At 44.6% G+C, this 27,725-nt stretch overlaps 1 protein-coding gene across 1 annotated transcript; it reads right to left on the minus strand.

The window, feature by feature from the left end:
• Nucleotides 1-17,270: 17,270 nt before the first annotated feature.
• LOC107541585 (DLA class II histocompatibility antigen, DR-1 beta chain-like) lies at nt 17,271-27,498 on the minus strand. Its single transcript, XM_087817083.1, has 6 exons — nt 27,390-27,498; nt 21,645-21,914; nt 18,945-19,226; nt 18,185-18,295; nt 17,709-17,732; nt 17,271-17,429 (listed from the first exon to the last, which is right to left on the minus strand). The coding sequence occupies exons 1-6, from the start codon at nt 27,487-27,489 to the stop codon at nt 17,416-17,418; spliced, it is 801 nt and encodes a 266-aa protein (XP_087673209.1). The 5' UTR covers nt 27,490-27,498; the 3' UTR covers nt 17,271-17,415.
• Nucleotides 27,499-27,725: the final 227 nt, after the last annotated feature.

The following is a 27,725-nucleotide window of genomic DNA, read 5'->3' on the forward strand; positions in this document are numbered from 1 at the left end:
ATCAATGTCATTCATTCCAGACTCAATGAGCAACCAGATTAGGCACTGAATTGCCATTACCCATTTTATTAACATAGACTTGAATGCCTGTTTTATTACCAGGAGAATCGTCTGACTTATTCTTGGAACCATCTTGTATTTGGAGACGGGGCTCTGAGTGGAAAAACTGGGTAAAGTGTGTGGGGGGAGGGAAGTGACATTAAATAGGAGGAAAGGATGTTTGAGACACAGTGAGCTATTGCTCATTTATCTTTGAAACTACTACTTGATATTTATTTCTAAAATGGTCACCAAAACCTATGCCAAACCATGAAGATTATCCATGACAATATGGTAGACTGGCATATCAGTGTTTTTGAAATGAATTAGACTTGGGCTTCATCTCAGCTCTATCACTTACTAACTAAGTATTCACTGGTGTCCTTTTTATTAAATGTATTGGTTAATAATTTTATAGGTTTCAAGTGTATCTTTCTATGATACATGATCTGTATATTGCATTGTGTGCCTACCACCCAAAGTCAAATCTATCAGCATATATTTGAAACCTCCCCTTTCCCATTGGTATCTTACTAACTCAATTTAACCTGATTTCTTTCATTAAAATATTGATGCTATTTTTTTGAGTTATTACAAGAATTAAAGGAAAAATGCAAAAAAAAGTAATTAGGTACCATGCTTAGTGGTATAGTGTTGCAAAATTATAAATTCCATTATTTTTCCTAAAAATTCCTACAGCTGATGATAAAAATTTAAGAGAAAGAAAACAAAACAGACACAAACCCAAGCAGGATGACCTTGAAAGGAGCAGCACACGCCACCCCAGGGTGTGCCTCTTTGGCATATGGATTATTTTGAGCAGATAAGGTGGTGTCAGATAATAGAACTGCTTCAGATTACCTGTTTACTGAGCAAGATGTCTGTGCCATGGAAAATACCCTGCTTTACCTGGACTAACACCTCTGGTGTCATAGAAACGCAAGTACAAGAAATTAACAAGCATGCCACTTGACTAAAACAGATTGATGCCTCTTCAGGTACATTCTTTGACTTATTTTATACCAACTGGTTTGTTTCATGGGGGACTTGGACTTGAAGATACTTTAGTCTCCCGGTACTATCCTCTTGACAGTCGTCGCTGCAGTCTCCCTGGTGAGCTATGTTCTCTCAGGGTCTTAAACATGTGTTCACAGCCATCAGCAGGACAACAGACGGTCTCACTGTGCTTGAAAAGACAGAAACAAGATGAAAAATGAGATGAACAGCAAAAGCCTTCCACAAACCTGACCTCATACGTATGCGTTTCACAGCAAAACAAGAACAACTGAACCCCGATGGTGACTGAATACCAAATACCAAATACCGGCGCTAATGCCAAATATTTGGTCACTTTCTCATGTGACCAAACGGAGGGGATTGCTAAAGTCATTAGACAGAGAAGGTTCTCATGCCTTGGTAGCCTACATTAGCAAACCAGAACCTAAGTCAGAGTTAATTCTTATAATTGCACTTGTTCCCCACAACATGAAATTTCAGAGCAATTGATCACAAACAGTAGCTACGCTTTCCCAAGTAAGACAACTACTGCGCTATAGCCGATCAAATCATTCTCGTGCTTTGCTTCCTGGTCTTCCCTATAAAAGCCTTCCCCCAGCTCCTGTTGGCAAAGCTCTCTTAACCACTTTCAGCTTGCTGCTGCCAGATTTAAATCAATGTGTGCAGAAATAAACTCTTGAAAAATTCATCTTTTAACAAGCTTTCAAGAATTACTGGTAAATAGCAATTTTCTGTACCTATGGGTTATAGTATCAAAGCAAATTTTCAGAAAATTGAAGATACAATAGACCCAGGTGTTTCTTTTACGTAGCTCCATTTCCTATTATAAAATAAATAGATGTACGATAGATGTATACTAAAACTCAGACAGGCATGGGATAAAAAAGAAAACAGTAAATTTTATATCTCACCACATAAAAGAGTCCTTTTTAAATCGACTTTACTTTTTTAGAGAAGCTTTAAGTTTACGGAAAAAAATGTGCAGAAAGCACAAGAGATCCCTAACCCCCTGTTCCACACACAGTATCTCTTAGTGTTAACATCTTGCATTAGTGTGGTACATGTGCTACAACTGATAGACCACTATTGATACATTATCATTAATTGATGCCTACAGTTTACATTAGGGTTCACTTTTTATATTATATACATCAATGGCTTTTGACAAATGCATGATGTCATGTATCCAGCACTGCATCACACAGACCGTTCCACCAACCCAAAATTCCCCTCTGCTCCACCTGTTCCTCTCCTGCCTCCTCTCCCTGGACCCTGGAAACCACTGATCTTTTCCAGAATGTCATATAATTGGAATCAAATAGTAATTTTTTCAGTCTAAGATAATCTTCTCATTTAGCAATATATATTTTTCTCCATGTTTTTTCATAGCCTAATAGCTTTTCATTTTATCACTGCATCATAGTTAATGGTGTGAATGTACCACAGCTTGTTTATCCATTCACCTACTGAATGACATTTTGGTTACTTCAAATTTGGGTAATTATAAACAAAGCTGCTATAAACAGTTGTGCGCAGGTTTTTGTGTGGACAGTTTCCAACTCATTTGATTCAATCGCTGAGACTGTGTCTGCTGAATCGCATGGTAAGAGTCCGTTCCGCTTTCTGAGAGGCCACCAGAGTGTCTCCCAAAGTGACTACCATTCTGCATTCCCACAATGAATGAGTGAGTCCCTGTTGTACTACATCCTTGCTAATATTTGGTGTTTGGAGGGCTCTGGATTTTAGCTAGAAAGCTAATTTTTAAAAACTTTTTATTTGAACTAACTGTAGATTCACAGGAAGTTTCACAGACGGTACAGGGAGATCCTGCGTACCCTTTCGCCTATTTCCTCAAGTGGTTATATTCTAAGGAACTGTAGTGCAGTATCAAAACCAGGAGACTGATGCTGGTACGCTGTGTGTGCACACTTCTATTCCTGTTTGGGCACATTTTAGATTTGTGTAACTGCCACCGAGATCAAGCAGAAAACCATCCCATTACCACAGAGATCTCCCTCACGCTATCCTTCACAGTTACAACCACTTCCCTCCAGGCACCGTCACCCTAGCATCTGACATCCACGAATCTGTTCTCCATCTCTACAATTTTGTGAAGTTGAGAGTGTTAGATAAATAGAATCATACAGATGTGACCTTCTGAGACTGGCATATCTCACTTAGCCTAATGCCCTCGAGAGCGATCCAAATTTTTGTGCATATCGACAGTTGGTTCTTTTTTACTGCTGAGTAGTATTCCACAATATGGATATACCACCGCTTGTCTGTTCACCTATTGAAGGCCACTTCAGTTGTTTCTCACTGGGGACTATTACAAATAAAGAATCTATATATATTTGTGTAAGGTTCCTGTGTGAACATGGGTTTTCATTTTTCTGGCATTAATGTACAGAAATGTGATTACTGGATCATGTGGTAAGTGTATGTTTAGCTTTAAGAAACTGCCAAACCCTTCCAGAGGAGCTGCACTGCTCTACATTCCCACACTCAGGGTATGAAATATTCAGTTTCTTACCAGCATTTTGCATTGTCAAGACTTTATATTGTAGCTCTCTTCATAGTGGTGCATTTCTCTAATGGCTGCTGATGTTAAACATCATTCAGTGGTTGCTTATCTGCTGTCTGGATATCCTCTGCTGAGCTGTCTCTTCATGTCTTACGCCCATTTGGCATTAGGTTTTTTTAGTGTGGACTCATGAGAAGCCTTTATATATTCTAGATGCATACCCTTTGTAATATTTGGGGAGTGCAAATATTTTTTTCTCTGCCTGTAGGTTATCTTTTCATTCTCTTAACAGAATTTTTGCAGAACAATTTTAATTTTGATAAAGCCCCATTTATTGATGTTTTTCTTTTTTGGATTATGCTTTAGTGTCATGCCTAAAAAGTCTTCACCAGGCACTAGGTCCCGAAGATTTCTTCTAAAATTTTTATATTTTACATTTAAATTTTTGATCTAGCCCTGGCCAAGTGGCTCAGTTGGTTGTGATAGTATTGTAATTAGCTAATTATTAATAATAGAAAAGGAGGAAAGGAAAGGCCAGGCATTATAGGCATGTCCCCTGCAAAACACTGGGGAAGAGGCTCTGGACAAAGGGAAGATAGACACATGCTCAGTAAAGTTAAGATGACATAGGAAAGGTACTTGCCTGTCAGTCACACCTGGGGACCGAGATGGCTGGGCAGAATGGGCGTGGCCTCTGCAAGCATGAGAAAATTGGGGATAGTTCATCCCCTGAGCAAAGGAGTTCACTCTCTTTGCTTTTGGGACCCTTGGGACTCTTGTTGCTTGGGGCATGCTCTCCCACGTGGCCCGCGGCCATGCAGGCCCCGCACACAGTGGACTGATGGGCTGTAACTAGCCCGATGCTACGCTGGACCCGGCTCCCACACGGAAGGGAACTCTGGACACTGGCTGTGCTTCCAGCTTTACTCAAAGCCCAGCTGCACTTCTTTTATGACTAGACTCAGGGAAATGGGACTTTGGAAACCCAGGGATGTAATTCCATGGAAATAAAGCTTTCTACGGGATCTCATCCTCCCGTGGGGGCCTCCAGAAATGCTTATTCCAGTGGTACCCCGAGAACCTGACTGCCACCGATAACGGAGAGTCATCCCTTATGCCAAAAAGGCTGCGGGTTGGGAGGCGTGGGGGTGATGTTAAGGAGGCAACCGACTGATGTTTCTCTCTCTCTGTCCCTTCCTCTCTCTAAAACAATTACCCTATCCTCAGATGAGGAATAAAAAAATGCTTTATCTCATTTAAGTGAATGTTTTAATAGCGTGAGAACTGGCCTCTTTTCTTTCCTTTTTTTCCCATGGATGTTCACTTCCTCCAACACCGTTGCTTGAAAAGACCATCCACCCTCCATTCGATTGCTTTGCAGCTTTGTCAAAAATGACTCGGCCTGGGTCTGTTTCTGGGCTGTCCATGCTGCTCTGTCAGTCTTCGTCCGTCCCTCCACAATGCCCATCAGTCCTGATTAGCGTAGCGATGCAAAGGTCTTAAATTTGATGGGGTGATCTCTCAACTTTAGTTTTCTTTTTCAAATTTGTTTTATTTATTCTGATTCCTTTGCCTTTTCATTTAAATTTTAGAATAGCTTTGTCTACAACTATTAAAATTATTGCTGGGGTTTGGATTAAAGCTGCTTGAAAGTAGGATATCAGTCTCAGGAGATATGGTAAGCCTCTCCACTTATTCAGATCTTTGATCAGTTTCATCCGAATTTCCCCATACAAGTCTGATACAGGTTCTGTCAGTTATATTTGTGTTTCTTTTTATTTGCAGTGATTGTAAATGGTATTGCATTTTTCATTCTTGTTTTTATGTCTTCACTGCCACATACAGAAATACAAATGAATTTGTTGGTTGATCTTGGATTCTGTTTGGTGCGGGTGGCAACCCGGGGTCTTTAATGTAGACAGTCACACAGACTGAACAAGGACAGTTTTATTTCTCCCTTTCTGATCTACGTGGGTTCTGACCACCTCCAAGTCACCTTGTTGATAAAAGTGGGGCCCTTCCCCCTAAATGGTACGAGATGGCTGAACCCACAACACCCAAGGTGGACAGATGAGATGGATGGCAGTTTGTCACATGTACCCACAGCCTGAGGAGGGGACACCGCGCTGTGCAGGGCCCCTGGGGTTGCACTCAGGACTGGGAGAGGCAGGCTTTGTAGGACGGGGTGCCCCTGGTTTCCAGGGGAAGATGTGATTGGTGTGTTTGAATCGTGCCATGGGCTGCCAGAGAACTGAAGCCGTGGGCTGGGGCTGGGTGGAGAGCAGCTCTCCGGCTGATAGACGTGGCCGGTGGGGGAATGTGACTGGTGGAAACAGGAGAACGCATAGTTAGTCTTGGGGAAGCTCTGAGGCTCGAAGATGTCATGGCAGCACTTGACATCTCAGATCTCTCAACAGCATGCGTCTATTTCCTTTCCTTGTTTTGCTGTGCTGCCCGGGGTTTCTGTTACTAGTTAAATAAGAGCGGTGAGAGCAGCAGAAGGAAAACACTAGCCTTTCACCATTAAGTGTGATTTTAGCTGTAAAATTTTTCTGTGAGTTAATCAAGTTGAGAAGTTTCCCTCCATTCCTATATTTTGAGGGGCTTTTTAAAATCATAAATAAGTATTGAGTTTTGTCAAATGCTTTTTCTGCACTAATGGTATGACCATGTGGCCTTTCTCCTCTAGTTTATTAATATGATGTATTACATTGGTTGATTTTCAACTGTTAAACCAGACTTGCATCACTAAAACAAACCTCATTTTGAAATAGTATATAATTCTTTTTAAATTTTGCTGAATTTTGCCCTGGCCAGCATGGCTCAGTTGTTGAGCATCAACCCATGAACCGGGCGGTCAGGGTTCAATTCCCAGTCAAGGCACATGCCCGGGTTTCGGGCTTGATTCCCAGTAGGGGCAGGAGGCAGTGGGTCAATGTTTCCCTTTCACATCAATGTTTCTCTCTCTGCTCTCCCTCTCCCTTCCTCTTTCTCTGGAATATATATATATATTTAAAATTTTGCTGGATTTTTTGCTAATACGCTGTTAAGGAGTTTTGCATGTATAGTCATTCAGGCATATTGATCTTTAGTGTTCTTTCGTTGCACCGTATTTGCTTTTGTATCAGGAAATGGTGACCTCATAAAATACAATGGGATGTGTTCCTCATTCTCTATTTTCTGGAGGAATTTTGGAGACGTGTTAATTCCACTTAAAATGGTTGATAGATTTCTCCAGTGAAACCATCTGGGCCTTGAGATTTCTCTTTCATCAGTCTTTCAACTATGCATTGAATTTCTTTAATAGTTACAGAGCTATTCAATTTACCTATTTAATATTGAATCAGTTGTAGTAGTTTTTGGTTTTCAAGAAATTAGGTATTTTCATCTAAGTTGTCAAATTTATGTGTAAAGTTGTTTTTAGTGTTCCCGGATGTCCTCTGAATGTGGGAAGTGTCTGATATGATACCCCCTGTTTTATTCTTGACAGTGGTAATTTGCATGTTCTTACTTTTCTTTTTCTTGTCAGTCTTCCTAGAAGTTTGTTAATTCAACCAACCTTTTCAAAAAAACAGCCTTTTCTTTTATTAAAGTATAGTTAACTTACAATATTATATTGCATATATGTTCCACATGTACAGCATAGTGACTCTACATTTATATACCTTACAATGTGATCACCACGCTGTCTAGTAACCATCTGTCATCGTGCAAATTTATGACAATATTATTGACTATATTTCCCATGACTTATTTATTTTATGACTGGCAACTTGTACTTCTTAATCCCTTTCACCTTTTTCATTCATACCCATAAGCTCCCTCCCATCCGGCAACCATCAGTTCTCAAAAATCAGAAGCTTATCTATGATTTTTTCTGTTTCATTTGTTTACTTATTTTGTCTTTTAGATTCCACATGTAAGTGAAATCATATTGCATTTGTCTTTCTCTATCTGACTTATTTCACTTAGTATAATACCCCCTAGGTCCATTCATGTTGTTGCAAATTGCTATATTTCCTTTTTAGGGCTGAATAATATTCCATCCCATTATCCATTTTCATTATCCAGTCATCTGTCAGTGGACACCTAGGTTGTTTCCATTTTGTGGCTATTGTAAATAATGCTGCAATGAACATGGGATGCATATACCTGTTCAAGTTAGTATTTTTGTTTTCTTCAGATAAATATTCAGAAGTGAAATTGCTGGATCATATGGTAGTTCTATTTTTAATCTTTTAAGAAACCTCCATACTGTTTTCCACAGTGGCTGCACCAATTAACATTCCCACCAACAGTGCCCAAGTATTCCGTTTTCTCCAAATCCTCGCCACCAACCCTTGTTATTTGTTGACTTTTTGATAATAGGCATTCATACTAGTGTGAGGGGATGTCTTACTGTGGTTTTGACCTGTTCGTCATCATATGTCTACTTTATAAAGTGTCTATTCAGGTTTTCTGCCCATTTTTAATGAGATTGTTTGTTTGTTTATTTGTTTGCTATTGAGTTGTATGAGTTTGTAATATGTTAACCCCTTAGGGATATATGACTTGCAAATATTTTCTCCCATTCAGTAGGCTGCATTTTCATTTTGTTGATGGTTTCTTTTGCTGTGCAGAAGCTTCTTAGTTCGATGTCATCTCACATTTATTTTTGCTTTTGTTGATTTTGTTTTTGGTAGCAGATTCAAAAACTTTCACCAAGACTGATATCAAGGAGTTTAGCCCCTATGTTTTCTTTACCAGTTTTATAGTTTCCAATCTTACATTCAAGCCTTTAGTTTATTTTGAGTTAATTTTTGTGTATATTGTAAGACATTGGTCAGATTTCATTGTTTCACATGTGCCTGTCCAGTTTTCCCCACACCATTTATTGAAGAGACCATCCTTACCCCATTGTATATTCTGGCTCCTTTGTCATAAATTGACCTTATATTTTTGGATGTATTTCTGGGCTCTCTATTCTGTTCCATTGATCTGTGTGTCTGCTTTTATGTCCATACTACACAAATTGATTGCTATAGCTTTGTAATATAATTTGAAATCAGAGGGCATAATGCCTCCAGCTTTGTTCTTCTTTCTCAGGATTGCGTTAGCTTTTGGGGTCTCTTGTGGTTCTTTTGTTTGTTCTCTTTCCATGGAAAAAGTGATTAGAACTTTGTTAGAGATTGCATTGAATCTGTAGATTGCTTTGGGTAGTATGAATATTTTAATAATATTAATGCTTTCAATCCATGAGTACAGATTATTTTCCATTTATCTGCACCTCCTTCAATTTTTTTACCAATGTATAGATTTTAGTGTACAGATCTTTCAATACTTTGGTTAAATTTATTCCTATGTATTTTATTCTTTTTGATGCCATTGCTAATATTTGTCTTTAACCCTGACGCTGACTTGGGCCTCTTAACACCCTTGTAGGTTTCTAAGTGATAAGAGCACTAGGAACAACTTATATTCTAACGAGGAGACTCTGGGTGGCTCCTGGATGGCTGGCCCTGAGAGGGAGCTGGTCACCAGAAAGACCAAGCCATGATTAAGAGCTTGTATACCCACCCACCGACCCCCACCCCGTGCTCTACAGTGGGGAGAGGGGCTGAAAATGGGCTTAATAACTTATCATGCTTAGTGAGAAAGCTCCATAGAATCCCAATAATGGGGTGTTCAGGGAGCTCCCAGGCTGGTGAAACATCTACCCTAGGAGGGTGACGCACTCCAACTCTGCAGGCACAGAAACTCGAGCACTCGGTACTCTCCCAGTACTCAGCTTATGTACCTCTTCATTTGTATCTCTTATCATATCCTTTAACAAACTGATAAACATAAGTGACTGTTTCCCTGAGTTCTGTGAGCCACTCTAGCAAGTTAATCAAACCCAAGGAGGAAACTGTTGAAACCTCTGATCTATCATTAGTTGGTGATAACCAGGCTCACGACTAGAGCCTGAAGTGTGTGTGACGGGGGGCAGTCTTGTGGGTCTGAGCCCTTAACCCATGGGCTGTGACACTATCTCTAAGTAGATAGTGCCAGAACTGAGTTAAATTGTAGTACGCAGCTGGTGCCACAGAGAATTACTTGTTCTGGAGAAAAACCTCCACCCATTTAATGACCAGAAATGTCAGAAGTAAAGTGTGCTGTGCGAGTGGTAGAGGAGACACGGGGAAGAAAGACATAGTGGGAAGAACTGGGTTATTCTCTGTGCAGAAGGTAGACTGCACTGAGTTTTTCCTTTACACTGCTCCACCGGAAACAAATCAAAATCAAAATCAAAAAAATGTTACCTTTCACAATAGCATAAAAAATATCAAACATCTAGGAATAAATCTAAAAGATGAACAGGATTTCTAGACTGAAAAGTAGATGACATCATTGGGAGAAATTAATGTGCCTACGAAAGTGACAAGAATATACAATTTGGAGGTTATAAGAGTAAATATATTAAAGATGTCAGTTCTCTCCAAATTGATCTCTAGTAAGTAAAATTATCATTAATAATCATGGCAAGGATTTTTGTTTGCTTGCTTGTTTGTTTGTCTTGTGTCTTCTTGTTTCTTCTGGTTTGTTTGTTTTTCTTGTGTGTGTGTGTGTGAAGATTGTCGAGCTAAATTTAAAATTCATATTCATATGTAAATACTGAAGTCTTAAATTAGCCAAGGAATTTTTTAAAAATAAGAACTAAACTGGAAGAAATTCAGTATAAAGTAACAAAATGTTAATGTGAATGAACATTGTTGGTATCGGTTATATTGGTTAACACCTTGTTGTGTCCTAGTTAGCATAGTGTGGAGTTGGCTCCACGCAGACAAACTAGACAACAAACAAAATTCTGGAAACAGGCCTCCTCCAGATGCGATGCTGTGGTGGAGGGTGGCTCAGGCCTCCTCCGGACGCGATGCTGTGGTGGAGGGTGGTTCTGAGTGCAATGGGAGGAAGGAGGTCCTCTCAACAAATGCTGCTCAGGCATTGAAATGTGCTCTTGAGAAAATTTACTGCAATGTCTACTCAAATCATCAAAACAACCAATTCTAGATGGGTTCAAAATATTTAGTAAATTTAACGTCGAAGCAAATGGGGCCTTGAATTCCCATTGGGGGATGTTTCTATTAACAGTTACAATTTCTTTATCAGATATAAGACTATAAGATTGTCTATTGTTGAGTCCGTTTTGGTAAATTGTGTCTGATAGATTAAAGAGGGGTGTAAATTATTTACCATTCATCTCATGGAGAGGTAGATTGTACCCTCCTCTAAGTCCCTTAAATCTGACCATTAGAAGTGGTGGGAATTATGCCACACAGTTTTGAGGCTAAGTCTAAAGGGGTCTTGCAGGTTTACTCTTCTCTCTTGGGAGTCTCCAGCCACAGGTGATATAAATTTAATATTATAATATTCCCTTCATTGCTGATGGGACCACGGAGGCCACGTTCGAGGCACTGGAACTGCATGCAGAGGAAGAGAGTGTCTCAGTGTCCCAGGTGAGCCTCCTGAGGACCCAGCCCCAGCTACTTGGTGACCATAACCACATGAGAGACCCCAAGTGAGAACCACCCACTGAGCTCAATCGACTCTCAGAACTGTGAAGTATCATTAAATGGCTGAAAATGAAAATAAATAAAAAATCATTAAATTTTAAGCCACCAGTTTTGGGAGTGAATTATTACACAGGAATAGATAATGAAATAGTGTTTTTTCAAGGAATTTCAACTAAAATGTCAAACCTACTTACACAAAATTATTTATAATATTCTCTTAGTGTCTTTTAATGTCTGTAGGATCTGTAGGAATGTCGTCTTTTTCATTCCAGATGTTAATAACTTTGTGATTTGGGTTTTTTTTCTTTCTTATCAATCTTGTAGGTGGTTTATGACTAGAAGGAAAAAGAAAAGCAAAAAACTTTCGGGTCCTGTTAATTTTTATTATTATACATCTATTTTCAATTGTATTAGTTTCCTCTCTTACCTTTATTACTTCCTCTCTTCTTCTTTTTTTCTTTTTTTTTTGTTGTTAAATTTACTTTTCCTAGATTCTTAAGTTAAAAGTTTAGATCTCTGATTTTTATATATTTTTCCATTTATATTATAAACATTTAAATCTTTAAGTTCCTCTCTAATAACTAACTGTTTTTGTTGCATATTTCAAATTTAGAAATTCCCGTATCTTAAAATATTCAGTTTCTCATCTGATTACTCTTTAATAAATCATGGATTATGTAGAAGTACTTTATTTCACTTCCAAAAAGTTGGTTGCCTCAATCTTATAAGTTTGTAATTTAATAAGGTTGTTGTCAAATAATACATTTTGTGTGATTTTAATCCTGCGAAATTTATTGAGACTTGTTTTATGGCCATAACATATTATCTATTTCATAGATATTCTTTGTGAAATTTAAAGAAATATTTATCCTGTAGCTATTGGGTATAGTTCCTATACACGTCAATTTTAAATGTTAATTAGGTCAAGATGATTTAAAGTACTGTTCATGTCTTTTATTTCCTTACTGATGCTTGTTTGCATAAAACTATAGAGAGCTTTACTGCCTTCTACCTGCCTCCCACCTCCCCACACCACCATGGACTCAGCAAACGCTCTGGGGGGAGAATCAGCTGGCAGGGAAAGTAGCCTATGTTATTGTTCGCAGCTCTGTAGACTCGAACCCATCACACGAGCGAGCCCACAGGGTTATTCAAGGCTTCCTCGTTTCCCCCTCCATCGCCTCCCTCCCTGTGCCAGGCCCGCCGTCCACCCATGCTGATGTTCGGCAGGTGGTCCCGGGGTGAGAGTGTGCAGCACCGTGCTGCTCGTCTAAGCAGAAAGGGCCCGCCTGCAGAATTCGGCATTGTTAGGCTTCTTTGCACCTACAGCTTTTTTAAGTCTTTAAAAAAATTTTTTTCAGTTTACCTGTTTAGCTCATACATTTTTTCTTGTTCTTCTGGTGGCAGTGATGGCCCTTGTAATTTTCATCACCCTAACTGCCACTGTGGTTTATTGTTTTCCTAGCTATGTTGATAGCGCTTGGTAATTTCTTTAAAGCTCTGTATATTACTCTAATGCATGGCTATATCATAATCTATCTGTTCTCTACCTGAAAACTCAGGCTGCTTCTTTCCTCTTCTATTACATGTTTATATGTCATCTTGGGCATGTATGTGAGAAGTTACCAAGAGTGTAAACACCTGGGGTGGAGTATTGGATTATCCAAACTATCCGGAGGGGTGCACCGATGCATGCACATCTCACGGTGCTCAGCACCAAGTGCCACCTTGCAGCACACTGTCCCTTCACGTGTTTTCACAGTTTTTTGATGTACAAGTCAAGACAAATTTATGTTTTTCTTTTAGAATTTGAAAATGCTTTTACTATTCCAAACCCTGGTGCAACAAACATTCAATTATGTCTGCTTGGGCTCATGTAGTAGTATTTCTCTAATGTAGTTACCTGAAAATGAATGTTTGTTGTTGTTAGTCATGTGGCATTTGCATTTTTAATTATAATAGTTACTGCCAAGCTGCCACCCACTTATGATCCTTGCAACATCTGAGAGAATCCATTCCCACAGACTCTTATAAATCCAATTGGGGAGAAGAAATATTTAATCCCATTGTTATTTGAATTCACATTTTTCAGATTATTGGTGAGTTTCTATAAATATTTTGTGTTTATTGGCCACTGGTAAATTTTTATCTATAAATAATCTATATGCATTGGCCCAATTTTGGTTGGGCTTTTATTATTGACTTGGTGGAAATTTTACATAGTAAAAAGGCCCAATGGCTGGGCTGGTGTGTCTCAGTGGTTGAACATCAACCCATGAAGTTTGATTCCCCATCAGGGTGCATGCCAGGTTTGGGGCTAACCCACAGTAGGAGGCATGCAGGAGGCAGCCAATCAATGACTCTCTCTCATTGATTTTTCTATCTCTCTCTCTCTCCCTTCCTTTCTCTGAAATCAATTTTAAAAGCATGTTTTTTTTAAAAAGAAATGCATTTTTTTAAAAAGACCCAATGTCTGCCTTTTGTGTTGCATTTTTCCCCTGAGTTTTACATATTTCTTTTAATTTTATTTTTTTCAATGCAAAGAAATATTTTTTATTCAAATATATTTTTCTGGTATGTCTTTGGGATTTTATCTTGCTTACATAACTTCTCCTTTAGAAAAGCTGTTTCTAGCAGGCTTGAGATATAACATATACCACAAAACTCTTTATATGTGTAAAATTCAATGATATTAGTAAATTTATAGTTCTATGCAACTATTACCACAACCCAGTTTTAAAACATATCTATCACCCCAAAACCTTCCCTGTTTACATTTAATCCCCACCTCCACCCCAAGCCCTAGGCTCCAACTGATCTGCTTTCTGAGTCTACAAATTTGCTTTGTGCAGATATTTCATGTAAATGGAATCATATGACATGTAGTCTTTTGTGTCTGGCTTCTTTCACTTTGTATAATGTTTTTGAAGTTCATTCATTTTGTAACATGTATCATCATTTTGTGTGTGTGTTTTGCAATTGTTCCTTTTTATTGCTAGTGTTTCATTATATGGATATAGTGCATTTTTTTAATACATTCACTAACTAATGGATATTTGGATTACTTCCAGCTTGGGGCTATTACCACTAATGCTGCTATAAACATTTTGCACACATGTATTTGTGAGAATATGTGCTTTCGTTTCTCTTGGGTAGATTCCAAGGAGAGGAATTGCTGGGTCATAAGGCAAATCTGTGTTTGACTTCTTAAGAAATCGCCCAAGTGTTGTCTGATGTAGTTGTAACATTCTACACTCCCATCGGTGAAGCATCAGGGTTAGAAAGGCTTTTGTCCTCAAGCACAATTATAACAATGATGATGATAGTAATGGAAACAATAACCCTTATTTTATTAATTTTTTACTTTCTTTATATGTTTTGATTTTTACTCATCAGGGATCTATTTTGTTAAAAGGACTGTGTTTGGGATTTATCTTACCAACAACTTGAAACTCTCTGCCTTAAACTAAGCCTCAGGCATCTAATTCAGGTCTCTATTTTACTGGTATATTTACCCAATAATTAATCAATGCAAAAGTGGTTAATAAATGTGTACTAGGTTTTAGCATCTTATAAAGCCAGTCATTTTTATGTGTCTTTTTCAAAAACATCCATGGAAAATATATTTCTCTCATAAAATTAAGTATCAGCCTAATAAATTCTAAAAACAAATTAATCCTCTTGCTTGCTTGTTTGTGTTTTGTAATTAAGTGTAAGGCTGACATTTAGTTCTCAATGTTCAAAACACACAAAAGGATGTTAGGGTCCCCATAAGCTTGAATCCATGGTGCCCATCAGGAATCTATCATCATTTATGAGGAAATGATTAAACGTATAAGCAGTCTTACAGTGCTGACGCTGTAGTTTCTGTGCCCTAAATCATTCTTCCCCGCCCCATCTACCATTTCTTTCTTGCTAAAAGAATATGACTCTGCTCTTCTTCCGTGTGCAGCAGGGGAGGCAGGCCCAGCCCGCAGAGGGTGAGCTGTGGCTCCTGAGCCTCCGGCTGTGATCCCAGGGTCCTCCTCGCTGTGGGAAGTGGGTGCAGTGGGGGGACTCTGGGGGGGTTTAGTTGCTCCTTATAAAAGCACAAAAGAAGAACAGTCTCTTTCCCTGCCTTTGGCAGTTGTTGTGAGACAGTGCGAAGTCTAAGGCTGCTTCAGGCATCCTACTGTGTCTCAGGAGAGCCAGGTGAACAGAGGCGCCAGGTACCACGTCCAGGGTCATTGGCGGTGCCACTGACCTGATGAACTGACCAACTCTGGAGATACCCCACCTGCGCTCTACGTTCCATTAGGCTGGATCTTGTACTAGTAGCAGAAAACATACTCTAATTCTACCTTATAATTTCACACCACGGGTCTAAAATAAAACAGACAACTTCCTTCTTCATCTCAGAGAACAAAGCAAAAGTGAAGGTGCAACCCTGGGTTTAAACAGAATTTACCCCAACTGCAGGCATATTGCAGCCATTACTATCGGCTTATTAAATGTCTACAGGATGATAACCTGTTTCACACAACTAATGCGCAAGATACTTAAAATATGCATATAATAATCTTTGAATTTGCCTGAAAATAAATAGTTGTCTCTGACACTAGATAAATTGTGTTCAAATCACTATTCCTTTGAAATACACTCAGTCTATTATCTACTCTTTAGATTGTAGATTCGCATTGAAACTGACAATTCAGAGGAAACACAAGAGCAGAACCCCTCATCTTCTCACCACAGGAGCTGCCTCTCCCTGAAACCCATCCAGCTCCTTATGTTATTAGTCCGTGGAGTACAGAGCTATATACTGATTTACCGTTATAGTTTCACAACCTTTTATCCAAGGGTCAAAAAAGTTTTCATTTTGTTTTTTAGCTTGTTTTTCACTATATATTTTTATCAAGTTTATTTCAATTGTTAGTTTGTTTTCAGTTTTTATGTATTATCTTTTCAAAGTTTTGATTTAAATTTTCTATTATACAAAATATTTGAATGTTTCTCAAGATAAAACTACTGTATAAAATATAAGTCTAGCTTTTATCACTGTCCCCTTAACCCTCATTCTGCCCCAGGGGTAACCATTTTTTTAAAATTCTCTATTGTTTCTATTTACAAAGAGAAGAGAGAGGCAGAGAGAAAGAGAGAATGGGTATAGCTATATACGCCTTTTCTCCTCTATTTTGCTAAAAACATGTTGTGTCCTATGCAAACTCTCCTGTTCCAGACCCCAACACATTTTGGAGGTTACCTCACAGAGTCTTCTCACCTTTCTTCCAGTGCAGAGTATTTTGCTGTTAGGTTGCATGTCAGTGGATTCACAGACTCCCCCTTGTTTCCCAGCACTGCCCCTCATTTATGCTGAAACACGACCCACACAGGGTTTTCCCGTGACAGTGAGTTTGTCACACAACCTGGAGGGCCTCAGAAGTGCATCTTTGCCGCTGGAGTTGGGGCTTTTTCCTGAGGGTCTCTGAGGCCTATTTATGGGGAAGGGTGCATCTCAGGGCAAAGAGTCAGCACAGTGCTGATTTTTATCTGAGAGACAGAAAAGACTCAAGTGTGGAAGCTCACCATGAGTCTAATAAAAGGGGACTTCAAGAGATACCGGGGCTTAGGTACCTTCTTTTGAAAAATCAGAGACAAAAAGATAAAAGAACATGATTCTAGAAACTGTGAAGGCATCACATCCTTACAGGTGAGCTGCATTTCTTAGACATGTCCCCTTTCTGTCCCCATGGGGCAAGGAACCTGTGTGTCTGTCTTTGAGAAACAGACGTAGGAGAGCCCGGGCATGGTACCTTGCAGGCTTTCTCCTGCCTCAGGAAGCCAGGCCTGGTTACAGAATGGAAACCCCATGAAAACGCACCGAGGGAACAGGGAGCCTTCCAGATCCCCACGTGACCAGCATTCAGGAAAAGAAATGAAAGTGACTGTTGTGTTGAGACGAGATCCCCTTTGTCTTTTCTCTCTACTTCCTGTCATGAGGCCTGAGGAGCACATGGTCTTCACTCCGTATTTAATGGAGGGAAATTTTATACAGAAACGTGGGAGAGGTGAGCTCAGGGGCCCAGTGCACAGCGAGGGCCGAGTACAAAGGGAGCGGGCGGGTGGAGATGAGGTTCCCCGTCCATCCTGGGGGCTCCGGGTCGGGGGGCTGAGGAAGCCAGCGGGGAGCACGTTTCCCGCAGGGTCTTGAAGCAGGACTAAAGGGCAGCCAGGAGGCACTAAAGAGCCGAGCAGGAAACCTTTTCATGCTGCGAAGAGGCCAGGACAGAAGGCTCTTCCCCCTCAATTGTCACCATCGTCACCTCAGCTCAGGAGGCCTGCGGACAGAGGGCAGTGTTGTTTCCAGACCCTGCCAACCAGCGGCGCTGTCCCCTCCCGGGCCTCCTGTTTCAGCTCCGCAGGAAGAAGTTCTGCGTCACCCCCAAAGCTCCTTCAGGGCCGGCCTGTTACCAAACGGGGAGCAGGAGCTTCGGTGTAAACGGCCCGGCCAGAGGTCAGACCCAGTGTCTCCCAGGGTTTCTGTCCCCTGTCCGTCACCCCACCTCCTGCTCTGGGGAAAGCGAGTGTGTCTCTGAAAGGGGACTGAGGAGCATTACCTGCTGGCTGAAGTCCAGAGTGTCCTGGGAAAGAGAAGGAAGGTAAACACTTCAAGATAGGAAGGCAAATCTGTCCCCAAAACAAGGTCCCCGCCCTGACCCCCTGGGATTTCTCGATTGCCACACCAGCCTCACATGACACCAGAGGAGAGAGAAGAGCAGGAATGGAGACCAGCGTCCCCCCGACCTCTGTCACACGTCCGGTGTAATCTTATGCACCGTCGGGTCTGCTCCTGCATCTCCCAGGATCTGGACCCAAAGCTCCGGGCGTGGTAACCCTTCCGCCACCTCCACCGGCCATAATTCCTTATGTTTCAACCATAAGTAACCATGGACCGTTTATTTCTGGATTTCCAGGAGATTTAAGCTCGGCCAGGGAAAGGCTTTATACGGGCCATGGATACACAGAGGACTAACCTGAGCAAAGTCCTATTTTCCCCCCATAAAGTCTGCGGGGAACCCCAGCGGCCCCTGACCTTTCTGATTCCTGAAGTAGACGAACAGCCCTGCCCCGAGGAAGAGCAGACCCAGCACGAAGCCCCCGACTCCACTCAGCATCTTGCTCTGTGCAGATCCAGACTGTGCCCCTGGGAGAAGAAGCCAGTTTTAGTGGCTTTTATCCCAAAGCCAACTTCCCTGAGACTGGGACTGAGAGCTTTGAGGGGGGGGGAAGGAATCCAGAGGAACCAGCACAGTCGGCCCTTTCTGGAGAAGAGACTTGGGTCCCACTGGGTGGGTACGCGGTGCAGGCACTGGCCCCTGCAGCCTCCCAGCCCTGGCACGAGGCCACCGCTTCAGCATCTGATGGATGCGGAGCCTGGGGCTCAGTGAGGTTCAGGACTGGTGCAGGGTGACAGAGCTCACAGATGGCAGAGCGGACACTGGCCTCTCCTGTGTCAGGAAGGTCCCTACGTTGTAGAGGATGAGCCTCTTCTCAGATCACAGTGGACAACTCAGAGCAACAGGCAGAAGTTCCAGCCCAGCTGACGCAGGGGACTGGTGCCCAGGGCCAAGGGGACCAAGACCTGAGATATTGTGGGAATGTCAAAGCAGGGATAGGAATGACGGCCTCCCAGGCTCTAGGTATCCACAGAAGTGATCACAGGCCCACCCCGGTGGCCTGTGCTGCAGAGACACAGCAAAGGATAGTGTGGTTGGGGAGGGGAGAGCCCTGTCCCCGGGGATAAGCAGAGTCCCCTGTGGCGGGTGAGGCGGGCGAGTCCGAGCACATCTCACTCCATTCCGCGGTGAGAGGGCTCGTCCGGCTCGGGTGCTGCACTTGGCAGGTGTAGACCTCTCCGCTCTGGGGAACTGTCTCCAGCATCACCAGGATCTGGAAGGTCCAGTCCCCATTCCGGATCAGGCCTGTGGACACGACTCCCGCCTCTTGCTCCTGGCCGTCCCGCAGCCAGCGGACGTCAATGTGGCCTGGATAGAAGCCGTTCACAGAGCAGACCAGGAGGTTGTGGTGCTGCAGGCGCCGGGTCTTGGCGGGATACACGGTCACTGTAGGCGCAGCTAGGACAGAAAGGGGGAGGGGCAATGTGAGGAAGGCAGGGAAGGCTCCTTGGCTGGCTCCCTTTCGGCCTCCAGGCTCCAGTCCCAGGCTCCAGGCTCGGGCAGGCCTCCCTCAGAGCCGGCCCTGCGGCCCAGCAGGAGTTGCTGCCATGAGCCTTGAATCTGACCCTCCAGCGTGTGCCCACTCGATTTGAGATGCAGAGGAAACTTGTGGGATTTTTTTCATATCTCAAAACAGTTATTCACTGTTGAATTTAAGTGTTTACAAATCTTTGCAAGGCATGTAGTGTATTGGTTAAATGTCTGATTTCTGGAACAGGGACTGTCTGGGTTCAGATCCAGGCTCTGCCTCTTACTGGGTGACCTGGGAGAATTTTACATTCCTCTCTGCTCAGCTTTCTCACCTGCAAACCAGATAATAATACTCACTTGCCTCTTAGGGATACATGAGGATTGGTGGACCTAAAACATGTAAAACCAGGGCTGGATCTTAGGCATCACTATGTGTTAGCTATTTACTATCCTCCTTCACTTGGAGAGAAAATGTCATTCAAAGCAGTTGGGTAAACTGGGGGACAGCTTGGGGAAGATGGGGACACAGGGCGTGAAATCGGGGATGCGGCTCTCGCACCTGAGACCACCACAGAAGTGGTTCTACCTGGGAAGAGGGAAGGACACGGGGGATTCTCTAACTCGGGGAGCCGAGTCCCAGAGGAGCACGAGTCCTGCAGGAGAGGGAAGGACCAAGGAAAGTCACTCGTTAAAAGTACTTAGTTACACTGGCTGAGCAACCCCTCTCCTCAAAAATCTAGTGCTGGAATTATTGTCGTTTCATAACCATCTCTCTTCAAGCTGACATTTGAGCTCAGAGCAGGGTCTGGGATTCAGTAACACGTGTGCTTCCTGCCTGAGACCAGGCTCAATACACAATTGTGGAGGAGAGGATGGGGGGGGGAGGGAGGGGGGCCGAGGGGGAGGAGGGGGAGGGGGAGGAAGAGGAGAGGAGCACCCTGGGAAATCATTGCTGCTAAACCACTACATCGTAGACTTACAACTGAGGGTAAATCATTGCTAACAACTTTGCAGCACATTTGTTACATTAAAGATGTTTAAATTCTTTTTTCTTTTTTTAAATATATCTTTATTGATTTCAGAGAGAGGAAAGGAGAGGGAGAGAGAGAGATAGAAACGTCAATGATGAGAGAGTCATTGATCGAGCCCACAACTTGGGCCTGTGCCCTGACCGGGAATTGAACCCTGATCACCTGGATTCCAGGTCGACGCTCAACCACTGAGCCACCCCCTGCCGGGCGAGATGTTTAAATTCTTAACACTGAAAGTAATGAACCAGAATCAGAAGTCGAACCAGGAGCAGGAGAACGTGCTGAACCCGGTCAGCAGGGTCCATCTAGCTGCACAGAGGAGCCATAAAGTCACTGAGGGAAACACCAGGACCCCAGAGAGGACCGACAACAGGCAAGTTAGAGCAGGAGCGACAATTAACCAGCAAGTGCGAGAAACTGTTGAAGAACCTTAGAAATCAAAGCAGCGGAAATTAAAAATGAAAAGCGAATTTTCAACTGAGCATTTGGTAATATTGACAAAGTTTCAGACTGTGAGGTAAATGGTCACAACTGTAAGAAGCTAACATGTAATTACTATGCTTTAGCTTTATAAAGGCAGTGAGCTCAGTACGCTCAGTGACAAAATTATAATTCAAAACCGTGGTTTCACAATCATTTCAGCTACATAAAAATAGATACACTAAGGGAGGAGGAGGGAGGGAGTTTTTTTTTTTTTTTGAAAAGCAGGAAACTTAGACCTAAGAGGAGCCTGGGGAGGATGAGAGGTGCCCCAGCCCCCCCCCCCCACTGACCCTCTGCCCAAGGCCACGGCCTCTTCCAGGGGCTCGGGACAGGAAGGGGGCGGCCCACAGGCTGCGACTCCGCGTCCCCCCCACTCCCCACCTCTGCTCCCCGAACCTGCCCCCACTAGACACACAGACGGCACCCACACGTCCCTCCCCCGGGGCAGAACCCCAGTGTCCCCGACAGCGGGCCTCACGGGTCCCCTCCCAAGTGTGCTCGCTCGCAGCCCTACACACGCGCACTCGGGGAACACTCGGGGAACACTCGGGGAGCACTCGGGGAACACTCGGGGAGCACTCGGGGAACACTTGGGGAACACTCGGGGAACACTCGGGGAGCACTCGGGGAGCACTCGGGGAACACTCGGGGAACACTCGGGGAGCACTCGGGGAACACTCGGGGAGCACTCGGGGAGCACTCGGGGAACACTCGGGGAACACTCGGGGAGCACTCGGGGAGCACTCGGGCACACGCTGGGGGAACACTCGGGGAACAGTCGGGCACACGCTGGGGGAACATTCGGGCACAGCCCCCCCCCCGCCCCACTCACTTTGCCGATGCACCAGGAATCTATCCAACACCTGGTAGTTGTGTCTGCACCCCGTGTCCACCTCCGCCCGAAGCCGCTCCAGGAGGTCCTCCTGCCGGTTCAAGGACTCGGCGCTGGGCCGCCCCAGCTCGGTCAGCGCGACAAACTTCCCCACGTCGCTGTCGAAGCGCAGCAACTCCTCCTGGTTGTAGATCCAGCTGCCCAGGAGCCGCACCCGCTCGGTCCCGTTGGAGAAATGACACTCGGCCTTAAGCTGCCACAGGAAATGTGCTGTGGGGACAGAGCGAGCAGTGACCCTGGTTAGACTCTGACGGCGACGCCGCCCCAGGCGGTGGGGACACGAGGACACGGGCACCCGACCGCCAGCGCCCAGGGGTCGCCTCTCGTCGGGGCCGGGGGGAGGCCGAGGGCGGGGAGGCCCCGGGACCCTGAGCCCCGGGGTCCACTGGGCTCCCCCGGCCCGTGTTGCGGAGATGAAACCGCAGCCCGACAGGGCCCGTCCCCTTTCTGCGCGTCCGAGCCCAGCAGGCGCAGGACACCCGGCCCACCTGTGGCTAAAAGGGGACGGACGGGTGGAAGCCAATTACCGCAGACAGGCGGACCCTTCACTCAGACATGCGTGTGACTTAAGGGACCAGCTGTTGAAAGTCCATACAGATGAGATGACCGCGAAGTCATGACATTGTCACAAACATTGCATGAGACAAAAAATAAAACTGAAGGTTTTAAACTTCAATGGATTCAATGGATTCAACAAGAGGTGGCTAATTTCTATAACTGTCTATAAATACATAAAGTAAACCATGAAGAACTGAACTGGAGGCGAGCGTGCGTTCAGAGCGTGCGTCTGGAGGCTGTGGAAACAGCCCGTGTACAGCAGTGTCCTCGGCCTCAACGCGGGTGACATTTGGGGCCGGGGTGGTTGGCCGCTGTGTACTCCGGGCTGTGCACCGCATCCCTGGCCTCATCCCGCCAGCTGTCAGAAGAAACCCGCAGTGTGACAACCGGACGCGGCTTCAGTATTGCCAGATGTTCCAGGGGTGGGGCGGGGAAGGGGCCGTGAACCCTCCTTCTCAGGGGAGCCCCGCGGCCGTGAAGCATCTGAACAATCTGTGGTGAAAATGACACTGTCGATGAAGCCGCAGCGGAGACCTCCCGCACGCATTCTGCCAACGTCGTGTCTGCTGAAAGCCTTGGTCCTGTATGTTTATCTTAGGAATCCGGTCCCGTGCAGAGTAATTTTCCAGCAAAATACATCTGCTCAGGACCAAGATGTACCTGTTTCTGCGCCTTGCCAGTCCATCACCAGGCCGTTTAATTTACCCTCCACGCCGTCATCTTTCTTAACTTCTCCACTGGTGCACGTCTCATCCGCAGTAGAAAACTACGGCCGCTGCCATTTGAATCCTGCTCAGTGTCCCAACTGATCCATTTCTAGCTGCCCCCTGCTCCCAGCAACAGCAGCAGGCACCGGGTTACCCGCCCGGGCCGGGTGTGGACTCTCGTTTCTAGAGGCAGGTCCCCGCAGAAGGGGAGAAACTGAGGTGACACCCTCATATAGACAGTTTACAAAATGAGCAGGTCCCGACCTTCCCTCGGAACTGACGGCAGAGAGGAGGGCACTCTGGCCAGACCAGGTCCACTCAGACCCTCTCGGACCTTCTGGGCACATGAGGAGGTTCGGAAACAAAACGTGTGGAGTTGCTGTTCCCTGCAGCCTGCACGGTCAGCGCCATCTGTCCACGCTCATGTGCCCAAGGTAAACGTCCCCAACTTAGCAAATAAAAACGCAGGATTCAGTTACATTTGGATTTTAGATAAATCATTGTTGTTTCTCTGAAATACAGATTTAATCGGGCCTCCCGTATTTCCTTCAGCAACCCTAGCCCACCTGCTGACAAAATTTAAACTTCTTTGTGTTCTTTCTCATGTGCCCAGGATGGTCTGTCCCTAGTGTGAGCCCCTAAGGAACTTTTCAAATTATAAATGTAACATACATGTAAATTTCTCCTATATGTTGGAAGGAGCAGCCCTAGCATCTGCCCGCCCCAACCCGAAGACCCACACTGGCCCATGTGAACATCAGGAATTCCAGCAGGAACCCAGACCCAGCCGAGCCCCTGTTCACTAGTGGTGTTTGAAGCCCGAGCTCTAGAACTAGGAAATCTAACTTTGAACATTAGCTCTTCACTTGAGTCAGATATTAACACCCATGGGCCTTTTTCCTTTATCTCTAAAATAGATTTAATGACACTGGATTCCTCACAAGATATTAAGTGTGGAATTAAATGGCGATTCTTCCTAGTGCTGATCATATAAGTAATAAATGCATTGCTATTTTAATTCTTATAACCCCTATGAATGCAAGCTCACAGATCTTTCTATTCCTTACCTTCCTAAAGCAAATAGTATCTTCATTAGCATTTGGCATTTGTCTTTAGTTAATTTTATCAGTAAATATCATTTTGAACAAAAGCACAGAAACACTGGTTTGTGTGTAATAACGGGACAGACAGGAACCTAGTGTGAAAGGACTGTGCTGACGCAGGAGAGAGGGACGTTCTAGATGCTGAGACCCAGACCATGTCATCTGGGTTCTACAATTCACTAGGTGACAGGGTAAGTTACTTAAACTCTCTGAATTAGATCCCATAGATGATCACAGTTTTAATTGCTGCAGATAAGATAGGGTGGTTATGAGAGTTACATACTCAGCTTTAGGCCTGGGTCATAGTAACTGCAAAAAGGTGCGGCCTCCATGCTGGTGGGGCCAGACCTGTCCTGTTGGTGACACTCTCGTCATCCCCCAGGGTGACAACTGGCTTCTTCTGGGTCACTAATAAATACTGGCTGTATAATTAATGGCCCTTGCATAACCGGTCACCTCTGCATTCAAGGTCACCCCAGTGGCTCCTTGCTGATGACTGAACATCTCTGCTTCTCAAGCCCGCCCAGCTTCTTTTCAGACTCTTTTATTCTCATGCTTTAGGCCCAGCGGGCTGCTCGATCCCAGAGCACAGTCTCTCCCTGAGGCCACTGCTCAGAGTCACCTGTAATCATCCTTCACGTCTTCAGCTCCCAGTCTCTCCTCAAACGGTCCAGTCCGGGTTCCATCCCGTGCACTCCACCCACTGCTAACGTCCACCAAGCCCAGTGCTCGCTTCTCTGCCTGTTCTCACCACGCCCGGCCTCCCCCTCCTTCTGGAAAAATCTGCCTCCCTTCACTGCCCTGCATCACCTTCCCCAGGTTTTCCTCACCACCCTGGCACCCTTCCCAGTCCCCTTTGCTGACTCATTGGCCCTTGGTCCTCTGGGCTCGGCGCCTGTTGTGTCTTGTCTGCTACACAGTCTCACTGTGTGGCCCCCTCCACCTCCCTGGAATATAACACAGCACATGTGTCACTGACACCAACACAGACACCTCCAGTCCTGGCTGGCCCTGAACTCCAGGCTCCCGTATTCAACCGACCTCTTGACAGCTCCACATGAATGTCAAAAAATCATTTCAAACAAACAAAATATTTATTCCTAACCACCCACTTGAATAATTCTCTCCCACAGTCTTCCCTCTCTCAATAAACGGCTCCTCCAAGTTTCCTCAGATTGTTCAGACAAAATCCTTAGGGATGAGCTTGACTGTGTTCCCCGACCCATCAGATCCCTCAACACGGCATCGAGCGATCCGCCCAGATCTGCTCTTTAGCTTCACCACCGCCTTGGCCGCAGCGCACTAACGGGCCCGGGCACGTCTGCCCTGGAGACTCCTCCGCACTCACTTGTGAACCCCCAACCCAATCTCCACAAGGTGGCTAGAATTCTTACTTTTAAAACAAATATAAATGGACTCTCCTCTCCTTGTAACCCTCCAGTAGTTCTCAGCTCTCTTCAGATAAAATTCAGATTTCTCACCATGGCCACCAGGGCCCGGTATGATTTGTCTCCCGTCTTCCCAACCTCCTCCTGTGTCAGTGTCGCTCCCCAGCTTGCTCGCTGTGCCTCAGCCGCTCTGGCCTTCCTCCTGTCGCTTAGACATGCAAACACAGTCCCCCACTTCAGCTTTTCCCTGTTCCTCCCCTGGAATACCTGTCCCTCAGATCTTCACATGGTGGCTTCTCTCATCACTCAGGTCTCAAATGCCTCTGAATGTCACTTTCTCAGGGACAGCTCCCTAACCCCGTGGACTGACATCAGGCGAATCCAAGTCTCTCTGCCCTGTAACTCTGCTGTATGGTTTTCAGAGCAATTATTGCTCTCTGACATTTTTTCCTTTCTTAAGTGTTATTGGGTTATTGTCTTTCCCCTGACGTTAGCTAAGTTTTACGGTAAAAGGGAACTTTCTATTGTTCAAATAGGATTCTTTGGTCCTAGAACAGAGCCTAGCATATCATTGTCGCTCAGATAAATATCTGTGGTCTAATGAATGAACCCAGGTTCTAGGCCTTGACCATTGTGGGGACCCTGGAAAGCAACAGGGGCTCAAACTCCTATACTCTTTCTATTGCTAGAAGAAACTTTCACAGGTAAGGAAAAGGTGGTTTTAAGAAAGAGGGAAAATATCATGACATTTTATCCTCATTATGGACCTGTTCCAGTGCTGAGGCCTGTGTGAGCTTTGGGGTCTCAGGAATGGTGATGACACAGCTGGGGAAGGAATAGGGAGACCTGGGAGCAGAGGTCACCAAACTTGTCTAATGAAGGGAAACCGAGGGCAGGTTGAATGGACCTGGGACATTGGGGCCAAGACTCCAGGAGGCTCATGAGTTCCCTTGACTTGATTACTGACTTTAAGCCCCATAGGATGTAAACCGCCTTCACATTCTCTATACTCTGCTCAGGGCTTATGGTTTGAACCATATGAAACTTCTGATTCTTGATTATTTTTTGATTATGAAAATAGAATTTCATACAACTTATCTCTACTAGTTGAATCCCTACTTGTTGACTCAGGCCAAAGAAGAAGAGATGTAGGAGGAACCGCTAAAACAGAAAGGTTCAACAGAGATCCACGACGAACACTGATCTGGCCAGATGTTCAGAAAATGCCTTCAGTTCTTTAAGGCAGCAAAGAACCCCATAGATGTTCCTGATCTGCAGGGTCATCCCGAGTACTAGGAACCTCTGCTTCAGCTCCAGGGGGCTTTCCGCAGGGGGGAGAGAGAGCACTAGCCCACTTCTGTTGGAGAACCTTCATTACAGGGACACAGGCCTTACAAACATTGGGGTTCAGGGGGAAGGAAAGGAGATAGTGGGGGAGGCCCCTTCATACACCCTCACATAGTTGGGAGAGGCACCAACCTCACAGATTCTGTTGAGGACATAACACAGGATCTTCAAAAAGAGACCCTTCGAATTCCTTTTGATTCCCCATAAAATTTCAGAGAAAGTTTCCCTTTTGGGGGATAACTCAATAAAATAAAGGGGACCACTGGATGGGAAGCAGTCTGAAATCATTATTTCTAAATCCTCGCAAGGCCCTGAGAGAGTGGGACACAGGGCTGGAGAGGTTTGACTGGAGGAGAGCTGAGAGGAAACGGCCTATAGCCAGGGAGCCCCTTCACAGCCCCCATAGTGGCGGCCACCCAGGCTCCTTTTCCTGTGGAAAGAGTTGGGGGTCCATGTGATAAAGGTAGGTGGCCACTGAAGAAAATGTCACAGTTTTCTAATGGACATGGTCTGGACACAGTGACAAAGCCAATTTTCTTTCTTCCCCACCCGGCAACAGCTCACCCCCCAAGGAGCACTTACGTGGTGTGTCCCTGGCCCAAGTCAGGAAAGGGCTCAGTGCCATCAGTGTCACCGTCAGAGCTGCCATCCAGGAGCCTCCGGGAAACCACAGACACACCATGCTGGAGGACAGAGGACGGTGCAGGGAGCAGGCAAGTCTCACTCAGTGAGAACTAACACCCTTCTCTATGCACATCCCGAAAATACCAACTAAGGAACTTGTTTCTTTGTTTCCTGATTGGGTGATTTCAGTTTTGAGAACTAATCAGCCTCAGAGATGAATAGTGTCATCAGTTGCTGGTCAGAGATTCAGTATGAAGGTCCTCTTCTGAAACTTAGAATTTCCTGCATTAAAAA

Source organism: Miniopterus natalensis, chromosome 5 (assembly GCF_054644295.1).
Source record: "Miniopterus natalensis isolate mMinNat1 chromosome 5, mMinNat1.hap1, whole genome shotgun sequence".
Classification (NCBI taxonomy): domain Eukaryota; kingdom Metazoa; phylum Chordata; class Mammalia; order Chiroptera; family Miniopteridae; genus Miniopterus; species Miniopterus natalensis.

Excerpts from the sequence above, each read along its gene's own strand:
- LOC107541585 (XM_087817083.1), bottom strand. The coding sequence starts at position 27,489 with ATGGTGTGTCTGTGGTTTCCCGGAGGCTCCTGGATGGCAGCTCTGACG. Across the intron at positions 19,227-21,644 it reads ATTCCTGGTGCATCGGCAAA|CTGCGCCTACAGTGACCGTG; the intron begins GTGAGTGGGGCG and ends TTTCTGTCCTAG. Across the intron at positions 17,733-18,184 it reads CTACTTCAGGAATCAGAAAG|GACACTCTGGACTTCAGCCA; the intron begins GTCAGGGGCCGC and ends TCTCTTTCCCAG.